The 18,597-nt window shown below is 48.8% G+C and overlaps 1 protein-coding gene across 2 annotated transcripts; it reads left to right on the top strand.

The window, feature by feature from the left end:
• Nucleotides 1-2,998: 2,998 nt before the first annotated feature.
• Nucleotides 2,999-14,351, top strand: NAA50 (N-alpha-acetyltransferase 50, NatE catalytic subunit). Of its 2 annotated transcripts, none has more exons than XM_077293683.1 (5): nt 2,999-3,297; nt 11,324-11,460; nt 11,699-11,818; nt 12,161-12,227; nt 13,788-14,351. In XM_077293683.1, exons 1-5 carry the CDS (start codon nt 3,290-3,292, stop codon nt 13,966-13,968), a joined length of 513 nt encoding a protein of 170 aa, XP_077149798.1. In that variant the 5' UTR covers nt 2,999-3,289; the 3' UTR covers nt 13,969-14,351. The 2 variants fall into 2 exon arrangements, with proteins under 2 accessions (XP_077149798.1, XP_077149799.1); XM_077293684.1 differs by having other exon boundaries at nt 3,154-3,297; nt 11,327-11,460.
• Nucleotides 14,352-18,597: the final 4,246 nt, after the last annotated feature.

Genomic DNA, 18,597 nt, shown 5'->3' with positions numbered 1-18,597 from the left:
CACATGAGCCAAAACATTATGTAACATGTTCTTAACAAAAGCTTCAACTCAATCCACAAAAAAAGCAAGTCCCCACTCAGGTCCTTTATCTGTTACCTGAAATATAGAGGGCATCCTTGTTACTGGTGGCACATAGGCTCTAAAAAAGCTAAATGGCTCCTTGCTCCCGAAAACAAATTCAGCAACTCTCCTCTCCCAAATCCAAATGCCCCCTTCCCTTCTGAGCCCCAGTGTGCCTAAACCACATATAGCGTCCACATGTTTGGCATTTCTGTAGTGATGAGAGCCCGCCTAACTTACAAGTGCATGTTCCCAGAAGCACGGGCTGGGAACAATGTACTGGTCACTACAACATACTGGTGACTACATTGTGCTCGTCACTACAACTTACTGGTGACTACAACGTACTGGTCACTACAATGTACTGGTTACTACAATGTACTGGATACTACAACGTACTGGTTACTACAATGTACTGGTCACTACAACATACTGGTGACTACAACGTACTGGTGACTACAACTTACTGGTGACTACAACGTACTGGTCACTACAATGTACTGGTCACTACAACGTACTGGTGATTACAACGTGCTGGTCACTACAACGTACTGGTGACTACAACGTATTGGTGACTACAATATACTGGTTACTACAACGTACTGGTCACTACAACGTACTGGTCACTACAATGTACTGGAGACTGCAACGTACTGGTGACTACAAAGTACTGGTGACTACAACATGCTGGTTACTACAAAGTACTGGTCACTACAATGTACTGGAGACTACAACTTACTGGTGACTACAACGTAGTGGTGACTACAACGTACTGGTGACTACAACGTGCTGGTCACTACAACGTACTGGTGACTACAACGTACTGGTGACTACAATGTACTGGTTACTACAACGTACTGGTCACTACAACGTACTGGTGACTACAACATGCTGGTCACTACAACGTACTGGTGAATACATTTCCCAAAGGGGTATAATTTCGAAAATGGGGTCATTTGAGGGGCTCTGTATGTGGAGTCCGCACACTGTTATAGAAAATTCTGCGCTCCGGGATGCCTCCTGTATAACAGTACTGCTTAGGCCAGTCTCACACGTCCATATAATTCCGGTAACGGAAAAATCGGTACCGGAGTTATCCGTGTCCATGAGCTCATGTGGCACATCAGTGTGGCACACGTGCGGCAGCCGTGTGCCGCCCGTGTGCCGAGTACCACACAGACCGTGCAGGAGACAGCGCTACAGTAAGCTCTGTCCCCCCTGCGTGTGGTGCTGAAGCCGCCATTCATTCCTTCTCCCCAGCAGCGTTCGCTGGAGAGAAGGAATGAAAAATCATGTTTTTTTTGTTTTTAAAATAAAGTTCCCGGTCACCGACCGCCTCCCACCCCCTGTGCGCCCGCCCGCTGGCATTAAAATACTCACCCAGCTCCCGCGATGCTTCCTCTCAGCGCCGCAGCTTGTCCTGTATGAGCGGTCACGTGGTACCTATGGGAGGTGGAGCCGCATATTCATCACTGTAATGAGCGGTACCACGTGACCGCTCACACAGGACAAGCTGCCAGCGCTGAGAGTGGAGACATCGCGGGAGCTGGGTGAGTATTTCTCTGCAAGGGGCCGGGCGGTGCACTGGGGATGGGAGGCGTGAGGTCACCAGCAAACTTTATTTTTAACAAAAGAAACTTGATCTTTCATCTCTTCTCTCCTGCGGGGGAGAAGAGATGAATGCCGCCTTCAGCACCACACGCGGGGGGGACAGCGCTTACTGTAGCGCTGTCTCTCCTGCGGGCGGTACGTGCACACGGAGGAGAGTGCACACTGTTCTCCGTGTGCAGGACGTATTGCTGTACGTGCTGCCGGAGAAAAACGGACATGTCTCTGTGTATTCAACACAGACTCACGGTCCGTGAAAACACGGAGACATGTGAATAGACCCATTCATTTGAATGGGTCTACGTGTGTCAGTGTCTCCGGTACGTGAGAAAACTGTCAGTACACGTACCGGAGACACTGACGTGTGAAAGAGGCCTTAGACAGGAGCGCTCCGTCCCTCCCGAGTCTCGCCGTGTGGCTAAGCAGTACTGTACCGCCACATATGGGCTATTTCTACATTCAGCAGAAATTGGGGGGCAAATTTTGGTGCCATTTTTACCCGTTTCCAGCAGAAATTGGAGCTGAACGGACTCAAATCCTAATAGATCCCTGAGATACCTCTGCCACTACGGATGGACGGACAGGATCAGAGATATCTCAGATCCCGGGTGCTGCAGTGAGGCAGCCGCTATATGATCAATGGGGTGCGACATTAAATTAGCACTGAAAGTTCCTGGTAGTCGGACCCCCACAATGAGATGGGGCGCAGGCACAACTACAGAAGGCGGCGAGGGTTTATCACCATGTCTGCCCTCCTGATCGCAGGTGTGCGGTATAGGAAGCACTGACAGCGCCTCCTCTGGACACAGCCAGCATGTCATGCAGCAGAATCTGCCAGGTGTGAACAGGCCCAGATGCTTCCATAGTGTAGTACTTATGTGTCATCATACACGGACCCCTTGGTGCGGACCGCACGCATGTTGTTTGCTTCTGTATTAAAATTATGTTCATAAAATACTTTAAAAACTAAAAAAAATCTTATCAAATGTTTATCTGACCCCCAACGGTCTTTACAGCCCTATAAGGGGTCACGAGGAGAGAAAGAAGTTAATAAAATAAAAAGCAAGAAAAGAAATAGATAATAAAATAAAGTTAAAAAAAAAGTGTCTGACATGTAAAAACAATAAAAGAGATAAATGGCTCATGTGCTACTAGACTACGAGCTACACACTACGCATGCGTGCTCTCACTAAGGTTTTTCTCTTTTGCCACGAGCTTTTTCTTACTACGCATGCGCGTCTTTCTATTCATGGCCGCCGCTGTCACGTTGTCCCGCAACGCGCCTGCGCAAAGCGTTTTTCACCATTTTGGTTACCGATTGGTTCTGACTCTGCGCAGCCGCGGATTTGCTTCCTGGTTTCGGGCGCGGTGATTGGAGCGTGCTCTGCGCATGCGTGCACCGTTCTCCCCGGCTTGGGAGCCTTCGCGCCATTCAGAGGAGTGTGGGGTGGCCGGTCACGTGGTGCAGGTGGTGGGGGAGGAGGAGAGAGACCCCAGGTTACCTCAGAGACGGGGGAGAACTGTCACCAGCGACACCCGGGACTGAGCCTCCGCCCTGAGCTCACCACCGTACAGCCCGGGCCTCCGAGCCGCCGCCGCTGCAGCCGCCGACGCTGCCACCATGAAGGGGTGAGCTGTCATGTCCTGCGAGCCGGTGCTGGGCCGGGGTGTAGTTACCGGAGGCCGCGCTGTGTGTGCGCTCTGCGGGGTCGGGGCCCAGGACACAATCTGCTCTGATGAATGCGATGTATTCTACTGGTGTCTGATAATCCGGGGGACTGAGGTTGTCAGGAGGCTCCAGAGGGTGGGGACCGGCGGACTGAGGTTGTCAGGAGGCTCCAGAAGGTGGAGACCGGCGGACTGTGGTTGTCAGGAAGCTCCAGAGGGTGGGGACCGGCGGACTGAGGTTGTCAGGAGGCTCCAGAGGGTGGGGACCGGCGGACTGAGGTTGTCAGGAGGCTCCAGAAGGTGGAGACCGGCGGACTGTGGTTGTCAGGAAGCTCCAGAGGGTGGGGACCGGCGGACTGAGGTTGTCAGGAGGCTCCAGAGGGTGGAGACCGGCGGACTGAGGTTGTCAGGAGGCTCCAGAAGGTGGAGACCGGCGGACTGAGGTTGTCAGGAGGCTCCAGAGGGTGGGGACCGGCGGACTGAGGTTGTCAGGAGGCTCCAGAGGGTGGAGACCGGCGGACTGAGGTTGTCAGGAGGCTCCAGAGGGTGGGGACCGGCGGACTGAGGTTGTCAGGAGGCTCCAGAGGGTGGAGACCGGCGGACTGAGGTTGTCAGGAGGCTCCAGAAGGTGGAGACCGGCGGACTGAGGTTGTCAGGAGGCTCCAGAGGGTGGAGACCGGCGGACTGAGGTTGTCAGGAGGCTCCAGAGGGTGGAGACCGGCGGACTGAGGTTGTCAGGAGGCTCCAGAGGGTGGGGACCGGCGGACTGAGGTTGTCAGGAGGCTCCAGAGGGTGGAGACCGGCGGACTGAGGTTGTCAGGAGGCTCCAGAGGGTGGAGACCGGCGGACTGAGGTTGTCAGGAGGCTCCAGAGGGTGGAGACCGGCGGACTGAGGTTGTCAGGAGGCTCCAGAAGGTGGAGACCGGCGGACTGAGGTTGTCAGGAGGCTCCAGAGGGTGGAGACCGGCGGACTGAGGTTGTCAGGAGGCTCCAGAGGGTGGAGACCGGCGGACTGAGGTTGTTAGGAGGCTCCAGAGGGTGGAGACCGGCGGACTGAGGTTGTCAGGAGGCTCCAGAGGGTGGAGACCGGCGGACTGAGGTTGTCAGGAGGCTCCAGAGGGTGGAGACCGGCGGACTGAGGTTGTCAGGAGGCTCCAGAGGGTGGAGACCGGCGGACTGAGGTTGTCAGGAGGCTCCAGAAGGTGGAGACCGGCGGACTGAGGTTGTCAGGAGGCTCCAGAAGGTGGAGACCGGCGGACTGAGGTTGTCAGGAGGCTCCAGAGGGTGGGGACCGGCGGACTGAGGTTGTCAGGAGGCTCCAGAGGGTGGAGACCGGCGGACTGAGGTTGTCAGGAGGCTCCAGAGGGTGGGGACCGGCGGACTGAAGTTGTCAGGAGGCTCCAGAGGGTGGGGACCGGCGGACTGAGGTTGTCAGGAGGCTCCAGAGGGTGGAGACCGGCGGACTGAGGTTGTCAGGAGGCTCCAGAGGGTGGGGACCGGCGGACTGAGGTTGTCAGGAGGCTCCAGAGGGTGGGGACCGGCGGACTGAGGTTGTCAGGAGGCTCCAGAGGGTGGGGACCGGCGGACTGAGGTTGTCAGGAGGCTCCAGAGGGTGGGGACCGGCGGACTGAGGTTGTCAGGAGGCTCCAGAGGGTGGGGACCGGCGGACTGAGGTTGTCAGGAGGCTCCAGAGGGTGGGGACCGGCGGACTGAGGTTGTCAGGAGGCTCCAGAGGGTGGGGACCGGCGGACTGAGGTTGTCAGGAGGCTCCAGAGGGTGGGGACCGGCGGACTGAGGTTGTCAGGAGGCTCCAGAGGGTGGAGACCGGCGGACTGAGGTTGTCAGGAGGCTCCAGAGGGTGGGGACCGGCGGACTGAGGTTGTCAGGAGGCTCCAGAGGGTGGGGACCGGCGGACTGAGGTTGTCAGGAGGCTCCAGAGGGTGGAGACCGGCGGACTGAGGTTGTCAGGAGGCTCCAGAGGGTGGGGACCGGCGGACTGTGGTTGTCAGGAGGCTCCAGAAGGTGGAGACCGGCAGACTGAGGTTGTCAAGATGGGAGATGGAAAATCGGTGGAAGGTTGAGATCAGTGGACTGTGGTTGTCAGTGAGGGAGGTGTCGGTTAGCGGACTGTGGTGGCCGGGAGGTTGACATTGGCGGACTGTGGTGGTCGGGATTGGCTGGGTGGTGGAGCACGGCAGGTTAGAGACCGTATGTGCAGTGGAGATTTCAGTGCAGAATCTGAGGTGCGGTTTGGGTTTATAATCTGTCAGTTTCTGCCTCAGATTTCCATCTTCACCTGAAAGAAAAAATAAAATCCTGTTTCATGTCAGTTTCCGGGAATCCTATGCAAAAATCCACAAATGTTTTCCCGTCTCCTCCCTTTCCTCTTCTGCATTTGCTGGAGTTGTCAGACTTGCAGTGGGGGAAATAAGTATTTGACCCCTTGCTGATGTTGTACGTTTGCCCACTGACAAAGACATGAACAGTCTATAATTTTAAGGGTCGGATAATTTTAACACGGAGAGATAGAATATCAAAAATAAAATCCAGAAAATCAATCTCAATGTTAAAATTATAGAGTGTTCATGTCTTTGTCAGTGGGCAAACGTACAAAATCAGCAAGGGGTCAAATACTTATTTCCCCACTGTAGGTGCTGTGGAATCAGCTGCAGGGGTGACGATTTGTTTTGCAATATTTACAACCTGGATTTTGTTAAGGTTTTGGTGAATTTGTGATATTATTTGTCCCATGTGGACACGACCGTACAGTAGGTGCATTTACACTGCAGAATTTCCACACTAAATATTGTTGTTTTTGGTTTTTTTCTCACTCTGTGGATTTCCTGCACATTTACCCCCTTGATTTTCATGATGTCTTAATCAGTTTTTTTTTCTACAGATTTTCTCCGGAGCATGAATGAAGTTCTGAGATCTTAAACACAATTTTGCTTTTGTATTATGCAAAAGACTTTCTCAATAGGAGAATCTTTCTGTGAATTTGACCTGTGTGAATGTGTCTTTAAAGTGACGCCCCGAACAGGTGCAGCTGCTGGATGTGTCAGTGAAGTTAATTTTGGGATGTTCCTCACGGCCTGGTTCATACTTTGCTGGAGTTCTATTATCCATTACCTAAAATTGCTCCAAGCCTTCCTCAGGTGACCTAAACTTTGGTCTTAATTCACACCACTGAGGATGAGAACTGTCACCTCTACAGTTGGCGGACGTGAAAAACAAGTTATCTCAGTGCAGAACAGGCGATGGATCTGACTTCCGGGACCTGCACTAATCATCACTACAGGGAGAGACGCTGCGTGTGTTTGACTGGTGCTTCATTCATTCATTCATTCATTCATTCTCTACGGGGCTATCGGGAGCTGTGCTTGTTTTGGGGGGCACACTGCCTGCCGTGCCACTTTGTAATGGGGATAAAGGTTCACCGATCTGTGCAGGTCCCAGCTGTTCGACCGATCAGTAAGTGCACCCGTCCGTGTCGCTCACATTTCGAGGGTGATTCGGCACAAATCTATCCATTTTATTGCTTCCTCAGACATTTCTGGCATTTGTCCTTTCAGATCTGTACTAGATAAATCCTAGGAGGCCGCCAGCAATGAAGTTTGCTGCTGAGCCGTAACTTCTTGGGTTCTTGTCCACATGGAACAAAAGCGCAGAGTATCCATGCTGCTGATGAACAGCGGCGGTGTGAAGTCCTGTGCAAGTTAATTTCTGGTCTGGATTTCTTTCCTTCCAATAGAAAAGTGTGAATTTAGGTCCCTAGATCCACGACTTGTCAGTGCTTGTCTGAAACTGAGCTTTTAATGTCACTTTAGGGCCACTCAGTGCCATGGAGCAGTGATTAATGCACATTAATAAGTGGGAAACCAAACTGTAACCGTGAAGTATGAGGGTCTGCACCCCTGACTGTGTGGTGTCCATCGCGGTTTTCAGGATTGATCCTTTGCACGTTTGCGTGATAACAGATGGAGGTGACTCCGGTGCCGGCCTGGACTATGGCCTAGGTGACTTGTCCTGTGATCGCTTCTCCCACAAGTGCTGACATCTATTAACAATTTAACAAGGAAATCCGATCTGTGAGCTCCTGGGCCCCGGGTAAAGTGGGAGTGGTTGTACGTACATGTTGGAGAATTAGTCACAGTGCAATGTATGGAAAGCGGACTGTGCTATGGGTGTAAACCGACCTCGGCAGGGCAAGGCGGAGATTCTGGGGATCCCGAAGATTCACCAATGCGTTGCAAAGGGTGTGAGGATCTGCACTGTGTGTCCAAATCCACCATTACGTTTAGGCCGGATTAATGCAGCAGTCTGCAATGCACGGACCGGCTGACAGTCTCCTAACAGCCTCTTGGGCATATATAAGGCTGTCACGTTCGAGTCAAGGGATCTGCAGCCGTTCTTTGCATCACAGCAAATCCGGCTTGCGCAGAGTGGATGAGAGCGTGAAAAATCCCATCTGCTACGTTGCAAGTTTTACATCTGGTTTGTCAGCGACTGAAAATTTGCTGCTTGTCTGACCTGTGTGAACATGCCCCAGAGAGGACTCTGCCCAGAGGCTGCTGCGACCTGCTATAACGTCCGATCTGCTGTCTGTTACCCATCTGCACACGATGATTCTGCGTACCGTATTTTTTCGGACCATAAGACGCACCCCAAATTTTGGGGTGAAAAATAGCATAAAAAAGATTTTTATAAGATGGGGGTCTATCTTATTTTCGGGCCGACGGTGGTACAGCGGGGTCACAGAAGGCAGGGTCCCTTCCTCAGGAAGGCGACGTGGAGGAGGGGCAATGCTGCAGTCCCGATGTGCGATGCTGCGGGTCCAGTGTCGGCGCTGAGGCAGAGCAGCATCAGAGTCCCATCCTTAGGATGTAAGCGGCGGCAGAGGTGTGGCGATGCTGCGGAGTGCACCTGAGCAGGGTCCCTTCTTCAGGATGCCGGTGGCAGAAATGTGGCTGCGGCGCATCCCGGTGTCCACTGTCAGCAGAGCGCAACACCGGTTTCCCTGCGGCCATCTTCCTGAAGCCGTGGGCCGCCGGAGGCTTCAGGAAAATGGTCGCCGGAGGCCGCGCGTGCAGATTGATAATCTGCGCACGCGCGGCCATTTTCCTGAAGCCTCTGGCGGTCCACAGCTCAGGTGCACTCCGCACCACCCACCACCGCAGCATCGCCACACCTCTGCCACAACCCCCAGGTAAACCTTCGCACTATAAGATGCACCCTCCCATTATATACGGTATATCCTGGCTGCCAGCGGAGCTGCTAACAGATGATGGGTGGGCCTGCTGGGTGTCGGCCCCCAATGATCTGATATTTATAATGGTGATTAATATTTTGCAAAACCGCTTTTAAGTTCCATAACAGATAAATCATCATGATGAGGGGCACTGCGTGTGGAGCTGAGCTCCCACAGAGCAGATGCTAGCCGAGTTGCACAGCCAGCATTTGCGTTTAACAGCAGCTCTAACCGCTAACTCAAACCCTTTAAATGCCGTTGAACACCGACGGTGACATTTAAGCCACATGATCCTACCGAGCCTCTGCTCTGGGGGCACATAGGCTGTGGTGCAATCACAAAAGGAACTAAACCCGAACACTGAAAAACAATTTGCTGTGTCCTTAAGCTTGTAAAGTACTCCTGGCAATTGACACTGGAGAGTCCTCATTTGCCAGACCAAAGATTAGATCTTTTAGAGGCGCTCCTGATCGGGGTGGGGGCGAGGACCACTGTGACGTGCCCATGCCTTTTATATGGTAGATAAGAGGAATGTATGCTCTAAAAGAAAAAGGAATGTATGCTCTGGTTTATTGGACAGAAACCCATGGACCCTGTACAACACTGATTGTATGTCTCTGCTTCTTTGACTTTTGTGTTTTTCCCCCTATTTGTGAGACATGCACAAAGTGTCATCATACAGGAATAGTCACCTTTTTAGACACACCTGTTTGTGCTATCGTTTTCTTTATTCTTATTGGAATCTCCATGATGAAGCTGGCTTTTGGGAGGATTGCCCTAGGAAAGGAAGACCAATAATGACCTCTGCTGCAGAGGATAAGTTCATCAAAGTTACCAGTCTCAGATACCACAAATTGGCAGTGTCTCAGTTAACAGCCCCCGTAAGTGATGCACAGACATCGGCAAACACATCTCAGCATCAGCTGTCCAGAGGAGACCGCATGAACTAGGACTTTATGGGAAAATTGCTGCAAAGAAGACGCTTCTGACAAGAAGAGCAGCAGCGCATTACTCAGCGTTCTGCAGCCACCGCCATCTCATCTGCTCTGCTCTTATCGGATAGTTTCACATGTGTTTCTTTACTCCTTGTTTCCATACTTGTGCCTTCCTGGTTTTGCTGCTTTCAGTCTGAATCTGCTCTGTGCACATTCTAATAAGACCATTACAGTATCCGGGCCGTCCAAACTTTTCACCGATGTTGTATGTAAGATCACTGATTTCTGTTCTCTGTGCGTTGAAGTTCCGACACTGAATAGTTAATAGGACAGAACTGAGCGACGATGTCCCTTTTTATTGCATCCTCCTGTGCAGGCGGAGGCTCCAGGAGAAGCGTTTGTTCGTCTGCTATTCGGTCCCTCGCGTCCTGTAAAATCTGGGAAAGGCCTGGGATTTGCAGACTGGATATGAGCGTCTCTTGCGGCCAAGTCTACCTTCCCCTCTAACTATGCGCTGAGACTTGGCAGCGCCTCTTAGAAAGTCCTCCACATCTGGTCCCCGACTGCAGCAGCGTCCCTGGAAGGTTTCTCCTATCGGTCGGCAATTACTAGTCAGTGTAGTGCAATAGCCCAGTGTCCTAATATCGCCACCTGCAGTGCATAGTTGATAGTTGGGGGCCCCTATTTTGGCGCCAGACTGATGGGGCAGGTTATATGCTGCACCTTTTCTACCAATCCCCCGACCTCGGATTGGATCCTGTCTCTTTTTCGTCGCCATTACTGTTCAGGCAGCACCGTGTGTTGCAGTTTTGTCTTTCCGTGGTCATTGGAGGCCGCGACTTCTGCAGGGTTTAGGGATAGATCAGAGCCGTCTCCGATCCTGGCCGTTATAACTTCACATTGTGCACATGCAGTCACCATTATGTATCTGCAGCGTGGCTAATCTGCAGGAAGGTTTTAAAGCTCATGAACAAGTGATGCAAAAAGATGCATTTTGCGCTCCGCATCGTGTTGCCACCATCACTCTTTGCATCCTCTCTGTCCCCGCGTCCGGCACCGTCCATGTGGTTGACACTAAATTTAACAAGCAATAGCTGTAAATAGCTGTTGGCGCAGCGATCTGCGCTGGGATCCGTTTCAGGGCTCCGCATTCCTTCTCCGGACGGTCAGAGACTATTTATAGCGATGAGCAATGGAAGCGTCGCCGCGTTCTGGTGAGTGTGAACCGGCTGACAATCCCTGGACGACAATGGATTATTACTGGGATCCGTGTAATGTACCGCGGGGTCTGTGTCAGATCATAAATTAATTTACCCGCCGTCCAGGGAACGCATGGCTCAACGTGTGCCCACAGAATCCAGAACCACTGCTCGCTGCTCTTCTCTGCGAGCCACAAGTTTCTTCACAGAGGTCACACAGGTCCAGCAAGCCAAAAACCTGTGCAGGTCCTGTGTATGCGTCACCTGGTATATTTCACTAGGTAGTGCGCCACTTACTGTTCATAATGGGTGCAGAAATGGGAAACCCTAAAACACGTATCATCTTCCGTTATTGGGCTGTGAAGGCATTGAGACCCCCATATGGCAATGTTTAAGGGGATGCAGGTCGTAGATGGTAATGCACCTCACCAGCTAGCAATGGCATGGGCCGACACCAAGATGTAAGGACAAAGCTTTGAAAAAGTTTGAGTACTGCCTTAGAAGTTGTGGCTCTTGGTTTACTTAGTATAAGTATATTTGCTGACTTACAAGACTTTGGGATTGAGGGCATTGTGAATTTTTAAGGATGTTTTGCTTTGTTCCAGTAGCCGGATCGAGTTGGGAGACGTGACTCCACACAACATAAAGCAACTGAAGCGGCTGAACCAGGTCATCTTCCCAGTCAGCTACAATGACAAGTTCTACAAAGACGTCCTGGAGGTCGGGGAGCTGGCGAAACTCGGTAATGTCTGACCCTTTAATGCATGCACAATGGCGCTCCAGTCATGGTCTATAGGATTGCTGGATATGGCCTAGCACAGATGAGACCCCCCAGTGATCCCTAGGCTGGGGTCCTCATCTTCCATGGACTGTCATTGAGTGGATGGATGGAGCAGAGCTGCAGCATGAACCATGCCGCTGCAGTCGTGGTCCCGTGCGGCTGCCGCAGATGCTGATGTTCTTGTCTTTTCCTATTGCAGCCTACTTCAATGACATTGCGGTTGGAGCCGTATGTTGTAGAGTCGACCACTCCCAGAATCAGAAGAGACTTTATATCATGACCCTCGGCTGCCTGGCACCGTACCGCAGGCTAGGAATAGGTATGTATGGCTCCTTCCTATAAGTTGGTTTCTGGGGATCATGGCTGCCGCCTTCAGCACATGTAGATCACCTTTGCCAATGGCTAATACTCACCCTAGTTATAAGTACACCATTATTATTATTATTATTATTTCTACCATTATTATTATTATGTAATGAAGTGCAAACCAAACTTGTGGCGTGTCCACGTCGCCTCGCTGCACGTTCATGGGACACGCGGCATCAGCCCTCGCACCGCCCAGGTCGCTGAAACCAGGTCTGCCGGACGCTACATTTACCTTGTGTGAGGCTGGAATTAATCCTGTTTGCTCCAATAATAAATTATTATTCTGCTTTTTCAGGAACAAAGATGCTGAACCACGTATTAAACATTTGTGAAAAGGACGGCACCTTCGACAACATCTATCTGTACGTGCCATACTTTACTGTCAGCAGATTAAGGAGGTGTCCCATAAATATCTACAGGACCTGTGATAATTGTGTGATCCCTGGGGGTCCATCCAATGAGACCCCCACGAGTCACAAATATTATGTTGGCTGTTTTCAATAAAGTGGTAGTGCACAGCACCATTCACACAGGAGACTCTGACCGCTGCTCGCAAGATCAGTGAATGAGAGGGCACTGCACCAGCAGAATAATGAGTGCAGCTCTGGGGTATAATACAGGATGTAACTCAGGATCAGTAATGTATGTACACAGTGACTGCACCAGCAGAATAGTGAGTGCAGCTCTGGAGTATAATACAGGATGTAACTCAGGATCAGTAATATAATGTATGTACACAGTGACTGCACCAGCAGAATAGTGAGTGCAGCTCTGGGGTATAATACAGGAGGTAACTCAGGATCAGTAATGTAATGTATGTACACAGTGACTGCACCAGCAGAATAGTGAGTGCAGCTCTGGAGTATAATACAGGATGTAACTCAGGATCAGTAATGTAATGTATGTACACAGTGACTGCACCAGCAGAATAGTGAGTGCAGCTCTGGAGTATAATACAGGATGTAACTCAGGATCAGTAATGTAATGTATGTACACAGTGACTGCACCAGCAGAATAGTGAGTGCAGCTCTGGAGTATAATACAGGATGTAACTCAGGATCAGTAATGTATGTACACAGTGACTGCACCAGCAGAATAGTGAGTGCAGCTCTGGGGTATAATACAGGATGTAACGTAATGTATGTACACAGTGACTGCACCAGCAGAATAGTGAGTGCAGCTCTGGGGTATAATACAGGATGTAAGGTAATGTATGTACACAGTGACTGCACCAGCAGAATAGTGAGTGCAGCTCTGGGGTATAATACAGGATGTAACGTAATGTATGTACACAGTGACTGCACCAGCAGAATAGTGAGTGCAGCTCTGGAGTATAATACTGGATGTAACATAATGTATGTACACAGTGACTGCACCAGCAGAATAGTGAGTGCAGCTCTGGGGTATAATACAGGATGTAACTCAGGATCAGTAATGTAATGTATGTACACAGTGACTGCACCAGCAGAATAGTGAGTGCAGCTCTGGAGTATAATACAGCATGTAACTGAGGATCAGTAATGTAATGTATGTACACAGTGACTGCACCAGCAGAATAGTGAGTGCAGCTCTGGGGTATAATACAGGATGTAACTCAGGATCAGTAATGTATGTACACAGTGACTGCACCAGCAGAGTAGTGAGTGCAGCTCTGGGGTATAATACAGGATGTAACTCAGGATCAGTAATGTAATGTATGTACACTGACTGCACCAGCAGAATAGTGAGTGCAGCTCTGGAATATAATACAGGATGTAACTCGGGGTCAGTAATGTGTGTACACAGTGAGTGCAGCTCTGGAGTATAATGCAGGATGTGACTTGGTGTAAGTACTGTGATATCAGATGACTATACACCTAGCGACAGACTTTTGCTGTTCCTGTCACTTACATTGCAGTAACTCGCTCGTGTTTTCACCACAGGCATGTCCAGATCAGCAATGAATCCGCCATAGATTTTTACAGAAAATTTGGCTTTGAGATCATCGAAACAAAGAAAAATTATTACAAGAGGATAGAGCCGGCCGACGCTCACGTGCTGCAGAAAAACCTGAAGATCTCTTCTCCAGCGCCAAACGCAGAAGTGCAAAAGAGCGAGAAATGAATGAACGGACGGAGACCTGGACGAACCTTTTTTTTTTTTTCTTGCACTTGCTTGTCGCCAAATACGGATAAGAGACCCGTTGAGTTTTACTGAGCGCTCTCCTCTGATATCTCTTCTTCCTTCTCCACTTGGAAAAAAAAATTAAAAGAGAGTGTTGAAAGCTTCTCGAAAAAGAGCCGTACAATCTCGTCTGTATATTGTCTGGTTGAACTCTGAAGTGTTTCCCGTGTGTGGAGATGGTCCGGCGGGGGAGCAAACACAGATTCTCCCTTTTTTTTGTTTTGTTTTTTGACTTTTTCCCGTTTTTGGTTTGGAAGAGTTGGGGGCGGCTTCTGTCAGTCTGAAATAATAGTCTTTAAATAAAATCTAATTTCTTTTTAGCATTCTCTTTCTAACCTCATTGCATTTTATTTTTTTCCTGACCACTTAATTGCAGAAAATTACTTTTTAATCAGGCGTCTTATAACATTTATATGCTGAGTTTTCACAAGTCGACGATATCCTATTTGGTTTTAACTTTTTGTGCCTTTGATGGTTCTTTCCCCGTACAAGTAAGTGAATATTCCGGTACTTCAAAATATTTGATCTTCCGGCACAAACAGGTCTCATAAATTCTGGATTTTAAGAAATTAATTTATTGCTATTTTTTTTTTCTGCATTTTTGCCAATATTAACGGTGACTGAAATATTGATCTGTACTAAGGCTGGGTTATCAAAATGTCAATGGGGTCTGGTACCCCACCCCTCATCCGGAGCTCTTGTGCACTGGCTCCCATTCATTTCAATAGGAGCTCACCTGCAGTCCTTGAAGGCCTCTACATGGTAAATGGACCTGATGTTGGTCCGTGTGCTCATATGGTGGCCGTGGATCCTGAGGGGCGCCGGGTGTCTGACCAATCCTATGCTTAATCCTCAACAACCCACTAATAAAGGTATGTCTGCTTTTGGGAAAGTCGGGCGTCTGTTAACTCTTCATCTCCCACACAAGTTTCTCAGGCTACATAAAGGTAGAAAGAGCGCCACATGTGTCCGCAGGATGTGTCTGGTATTGCAGCTCGGCTAGTGAATATGGCTGAGCTGCAGTACCGCACAGAACCTGAGGATGTATGTGGCGCTGTTTTTGGAAGAAAGCAATGTTGTTTTTTTTATTTATTTTCTTAAAAGTTGGATCACAAGATGACATGGGAATGGTGAGGACAGGGTCTGTGGTGAAAAATGTGTCTATTGGTGGGATCTGATCTGGTTTCCTATATAGGAAAAAAAAGCGTACAGAGCAGTATGGTCAACGTGTGACAATTTGACCAAAGCCATAATTCACATCAATGGGTTGTAATCTCCGGCTTGTCCTCAGTCAAGAGATAGACCTCATTCCAGCTGCAGCAGGAGCCTCTCCCCTCTGCAATATTCCCTTAACACAGGCATCCGGCTGCAAGTCCTGACCGCAGCTTTTAGGACCCCAGGCGCTGTTATTACGGGGTCATTAGACACAATTAGGCCAGGACTTCTCTTGAGCACTAATCTCAAACTGCTCCTGAGTTGCTGCTGTCTGAATGAGGACAAATACAAAGGGGAGAGGCTCCTGCTGCAGCCGGTCGTTGTACAGTCACACAAAGAATTATGGCTGATCTCCTGCACAAATCTAAAATGAAAGATTTGATATTGGAGGAAGAAGTGCAGAGATTTTTTATTTTTTGGGGGGGGAATTTTCTGTTTATCGTCCACTTTTTTTTTTTTTTTTTTTTTTCTTTTTTCCCCTCTTGGCTTTTGTATGCAGCTCCTCTGCAGATTAATAGCAGGTCCTGCAGATACAGTTTCTGCCTCCGCTGACTTACTGATGTCCTCCACCTGCTGCTGGTGAGGCCTCTGTTTTTAGAGCCTCCATTGCTGACCTAAAATACCAGACAAGTCCTATAACACGATGGAAGCTTGACGGACCCCATTAACCCCTTCCTGACCAGTTTTCCATTTTTGCGCTTCTTGTTTTAACTTTTTTGTTTTAACCTCCAATAGTCTGATTGCTTTTGCTGTACACAGCAATACCATAGTGAAAATCGCAATCTCCTATGAGCGCCAGCCTTTGGTAGGTTTTCAGTCATGACCGCGACGAGGGTCTTCAGCAGACCCCAAGCTGTCATGGGTGCACCTCCTGCCAGCGTGCTGTAAATGCCACTGTCGTAGATTGACAGCAGCATTTAACAAGTTAACAGCCGCGGGTTCCACTACCTGTTAAGCATTTCTTACAATAGTATCCAGTCACTGCCACCATGATTCCAACGTGAACCCTGCGCCAGCCTCTATTCGCGCTCACTGACGCGTTATTTCCTGACCCTAAATCTGTACAAAGATAAGAATTTACATTTGCCAGACTGTTCAGTACTGCAGCATAATGTCCTCCATGCTACTGTTCTCTAGTAAGCGTTTTACCTATTATTGGTGCTTGATTCACAGCTACACTTCTCAGTACTGCTTTAGAATATCCTTCGATACTGTTGCTTTCTAGTACCGTAAGTGTTATTTATTTCATACCATGCAGGATTCACAGCTGCAAAGTTCAGTACTGCAATATAATGTCCTTCATGCTTCTGCTTTCTAGTAAGTGGTTTCCTATTATTGCTGTATTCACAGCTACATTGCTCTATACTGCAGTATGTCAGTCATGCTGCTGCTTTCTCGTTTTGCTTCATTACTGGATTCACAGTTACACTGCTCAGTACGGCTGTATGGTATCTTTCATGTCACTTTCTTGTAGCTATTTTGCGTCAGTGCTTTATGCACAGCAACACTGTTTAGCGCTGCTGTAACATGTTCAACATGCTACTGCTTTCTGTTCGTGTTTAACTCCTATTAGTGCTGAATTCAGTGTTACTGCTCAATACTGCTACATGGCCTTTAATGCTGCTGCTTTCTAGTAAGTGTTTCTCATCTAGCTGGATTCGCAGTTACACTATTTAGTCCTGCGGTGTATTTCATATTGCTGCTTGTTTCACGCTAGTGTTGTATTCACAGTTACACTGCTCAGTGCTGCTGTTTAATGTTTTCCAAGTTACTGTTTTAATGGTGTTTGTCACCCCAGTGCATTATTCACTGCTACACTGCTCAGTACAGCCGTATAATGCCACCACTATAGTTTAGACCCTCCTGTCAGAACTTATCTGAGCTGCCTTCTCTTGGGCTTGTGGCCCATCTTTGTCACTTAATGTGCGGAGTTTACTGATTACTGTCCCAGAGATGTCCTGGGATTCTCATCTTTTCTACATTTTCTTTTTCTATTTTTCACCATTTTCAAGACCTCTGCTCGCCGTTTGTGAACGGTTACACGGTTTACATTCAGACGCTGAAAAGTCGTCCTGACCCAAGTCCTGGTTCACTCAGAATGTCTTAAATCCAGATCCTTTTGCTCTTCACGCTGAGGCTTTGTTACAATGTATCCGTTTAGATTAGATAATCGGGTGAACTTCATCACGTCTGAGAGTTTGGTACAATGAATCCGTGCTGGCGAAATGTCTCAGTCCAGTTCTAAATTAGATGATACGATTGTAACAAAACCTCAGCTGTGAGAGCGGTATCAGCCATAACAGGATACATAGGACATTTCTATTCACTTAAAGCAAGCGGTGATCTACAAATAGTAAAGACTTTATATACAAGAACGCTGCGGATCTGACAGTGGCACAGAGCCGGCGCCGTGTGTATTGACCCCTTCCTGACATCTGCTGTACTTGTCCGCTGCACGGTTCAGAGTCGAGCGGCTATAAACCTGGCTCCTGTCTCCGACTGCAGCGACCTGAGCTCTCTCTGATCGCAGCTGGTCAACCACTTAGACGCTGTTGTAAATCTGACATTTCTGACACCTTTTTTTTTTTTTTTTTTAACACTAACTCTGGATTTTTTTTTTCCCTCAAATAAAAAAGGAATGCGAGGATGCGATTTTGTTTTTTTTCTCCAAAAATTATCTGTATGGTATCCATACGAAAATCTCGCTGGCTTGCAAAACGGACATAGAATGGATCCATGGCCTCAAATATTTGTAAAAACATATATACAGTTATATATATATTCATTTATATTTCATACCGCGCTAGATAGCAGAAAAGCCGGTAATTCAATTGTCAGCTTTTGCTATCTCCTTACCGAACCCGACAGGATGTTAGACATGGTTACATTCAGTAAACCATTTCATATCCCTTATTTATTTATTTTTTTTACATATTCTATCACTAATAATGTTCCAAGTGTCTGTGTGCAAAATTTGGGGGCTCTAGCTGTTAAAATAAAGGGTTAAATCACAGAAAAAACTAGCGTGGGCTCCCGCGCAATTTTCTCCGCCAGAGTGGTAAAGCCAGTGACTGAGGGCAGATATTAATAGCCTAGAGAGGGTCCATGGTTATTGCCCCCCCCCCCGGCTAAAAACATCTGCCCCCAGCCACCCCAGAAAAGACACATCTGGAAGATGCGCCTATTCTGGCACTTGGCCACTCTCTTCCCACTCCCCTCTAGCAGTGGGATATGGGTTAATGAAGGGTTAATGCCACCTTGCTATTGTAAGGTGACATTAAGCCAGGTTAATAATGGAGAGGCGTCAATTATGACACCTATCCATTATTAATCCAATAGTAGGAAAGGGTTAAA

This window comes from Ranitomeya variabilis, chromosome 3, assembly GCF_051348905.1.
Source record: "Ranitomeya variabilis isolate aRanVar5 chromosome 3, aRanVar5.hap1, whole genome shotgun sequence".
NCBI lineage: Eukaryota > Metazoa > Chordata > Amphibia > Anura > Dendrobatidae > Ranitomeya > Ranitomeya variabilis.
The sequence above is the reverse complement of the archived record's forward strand: the minus strand, read 5'-3'. Positions and strand labels throughout refer to the sequence as shown.

Excerpts from the sequence above, each read along its gene's own strand:
- NAA50 (XM_077293683.1), top strand. Across the intron at positions 11,819-12,160 it reads GTACCGCAGGCTAGGAATAG|GAACAAAGATGCTGAACCAC; the intron begins GTATGTATGGCT and ends CTGCTTTTTCAG. Across the intron at positions 12,228-13,787 it reads ACCTTCGACAACATCTATCT|GCATGTCCAGATCAGCAATG; the intron begins GTACGTGCCATA and ends TTTTCACCACAG.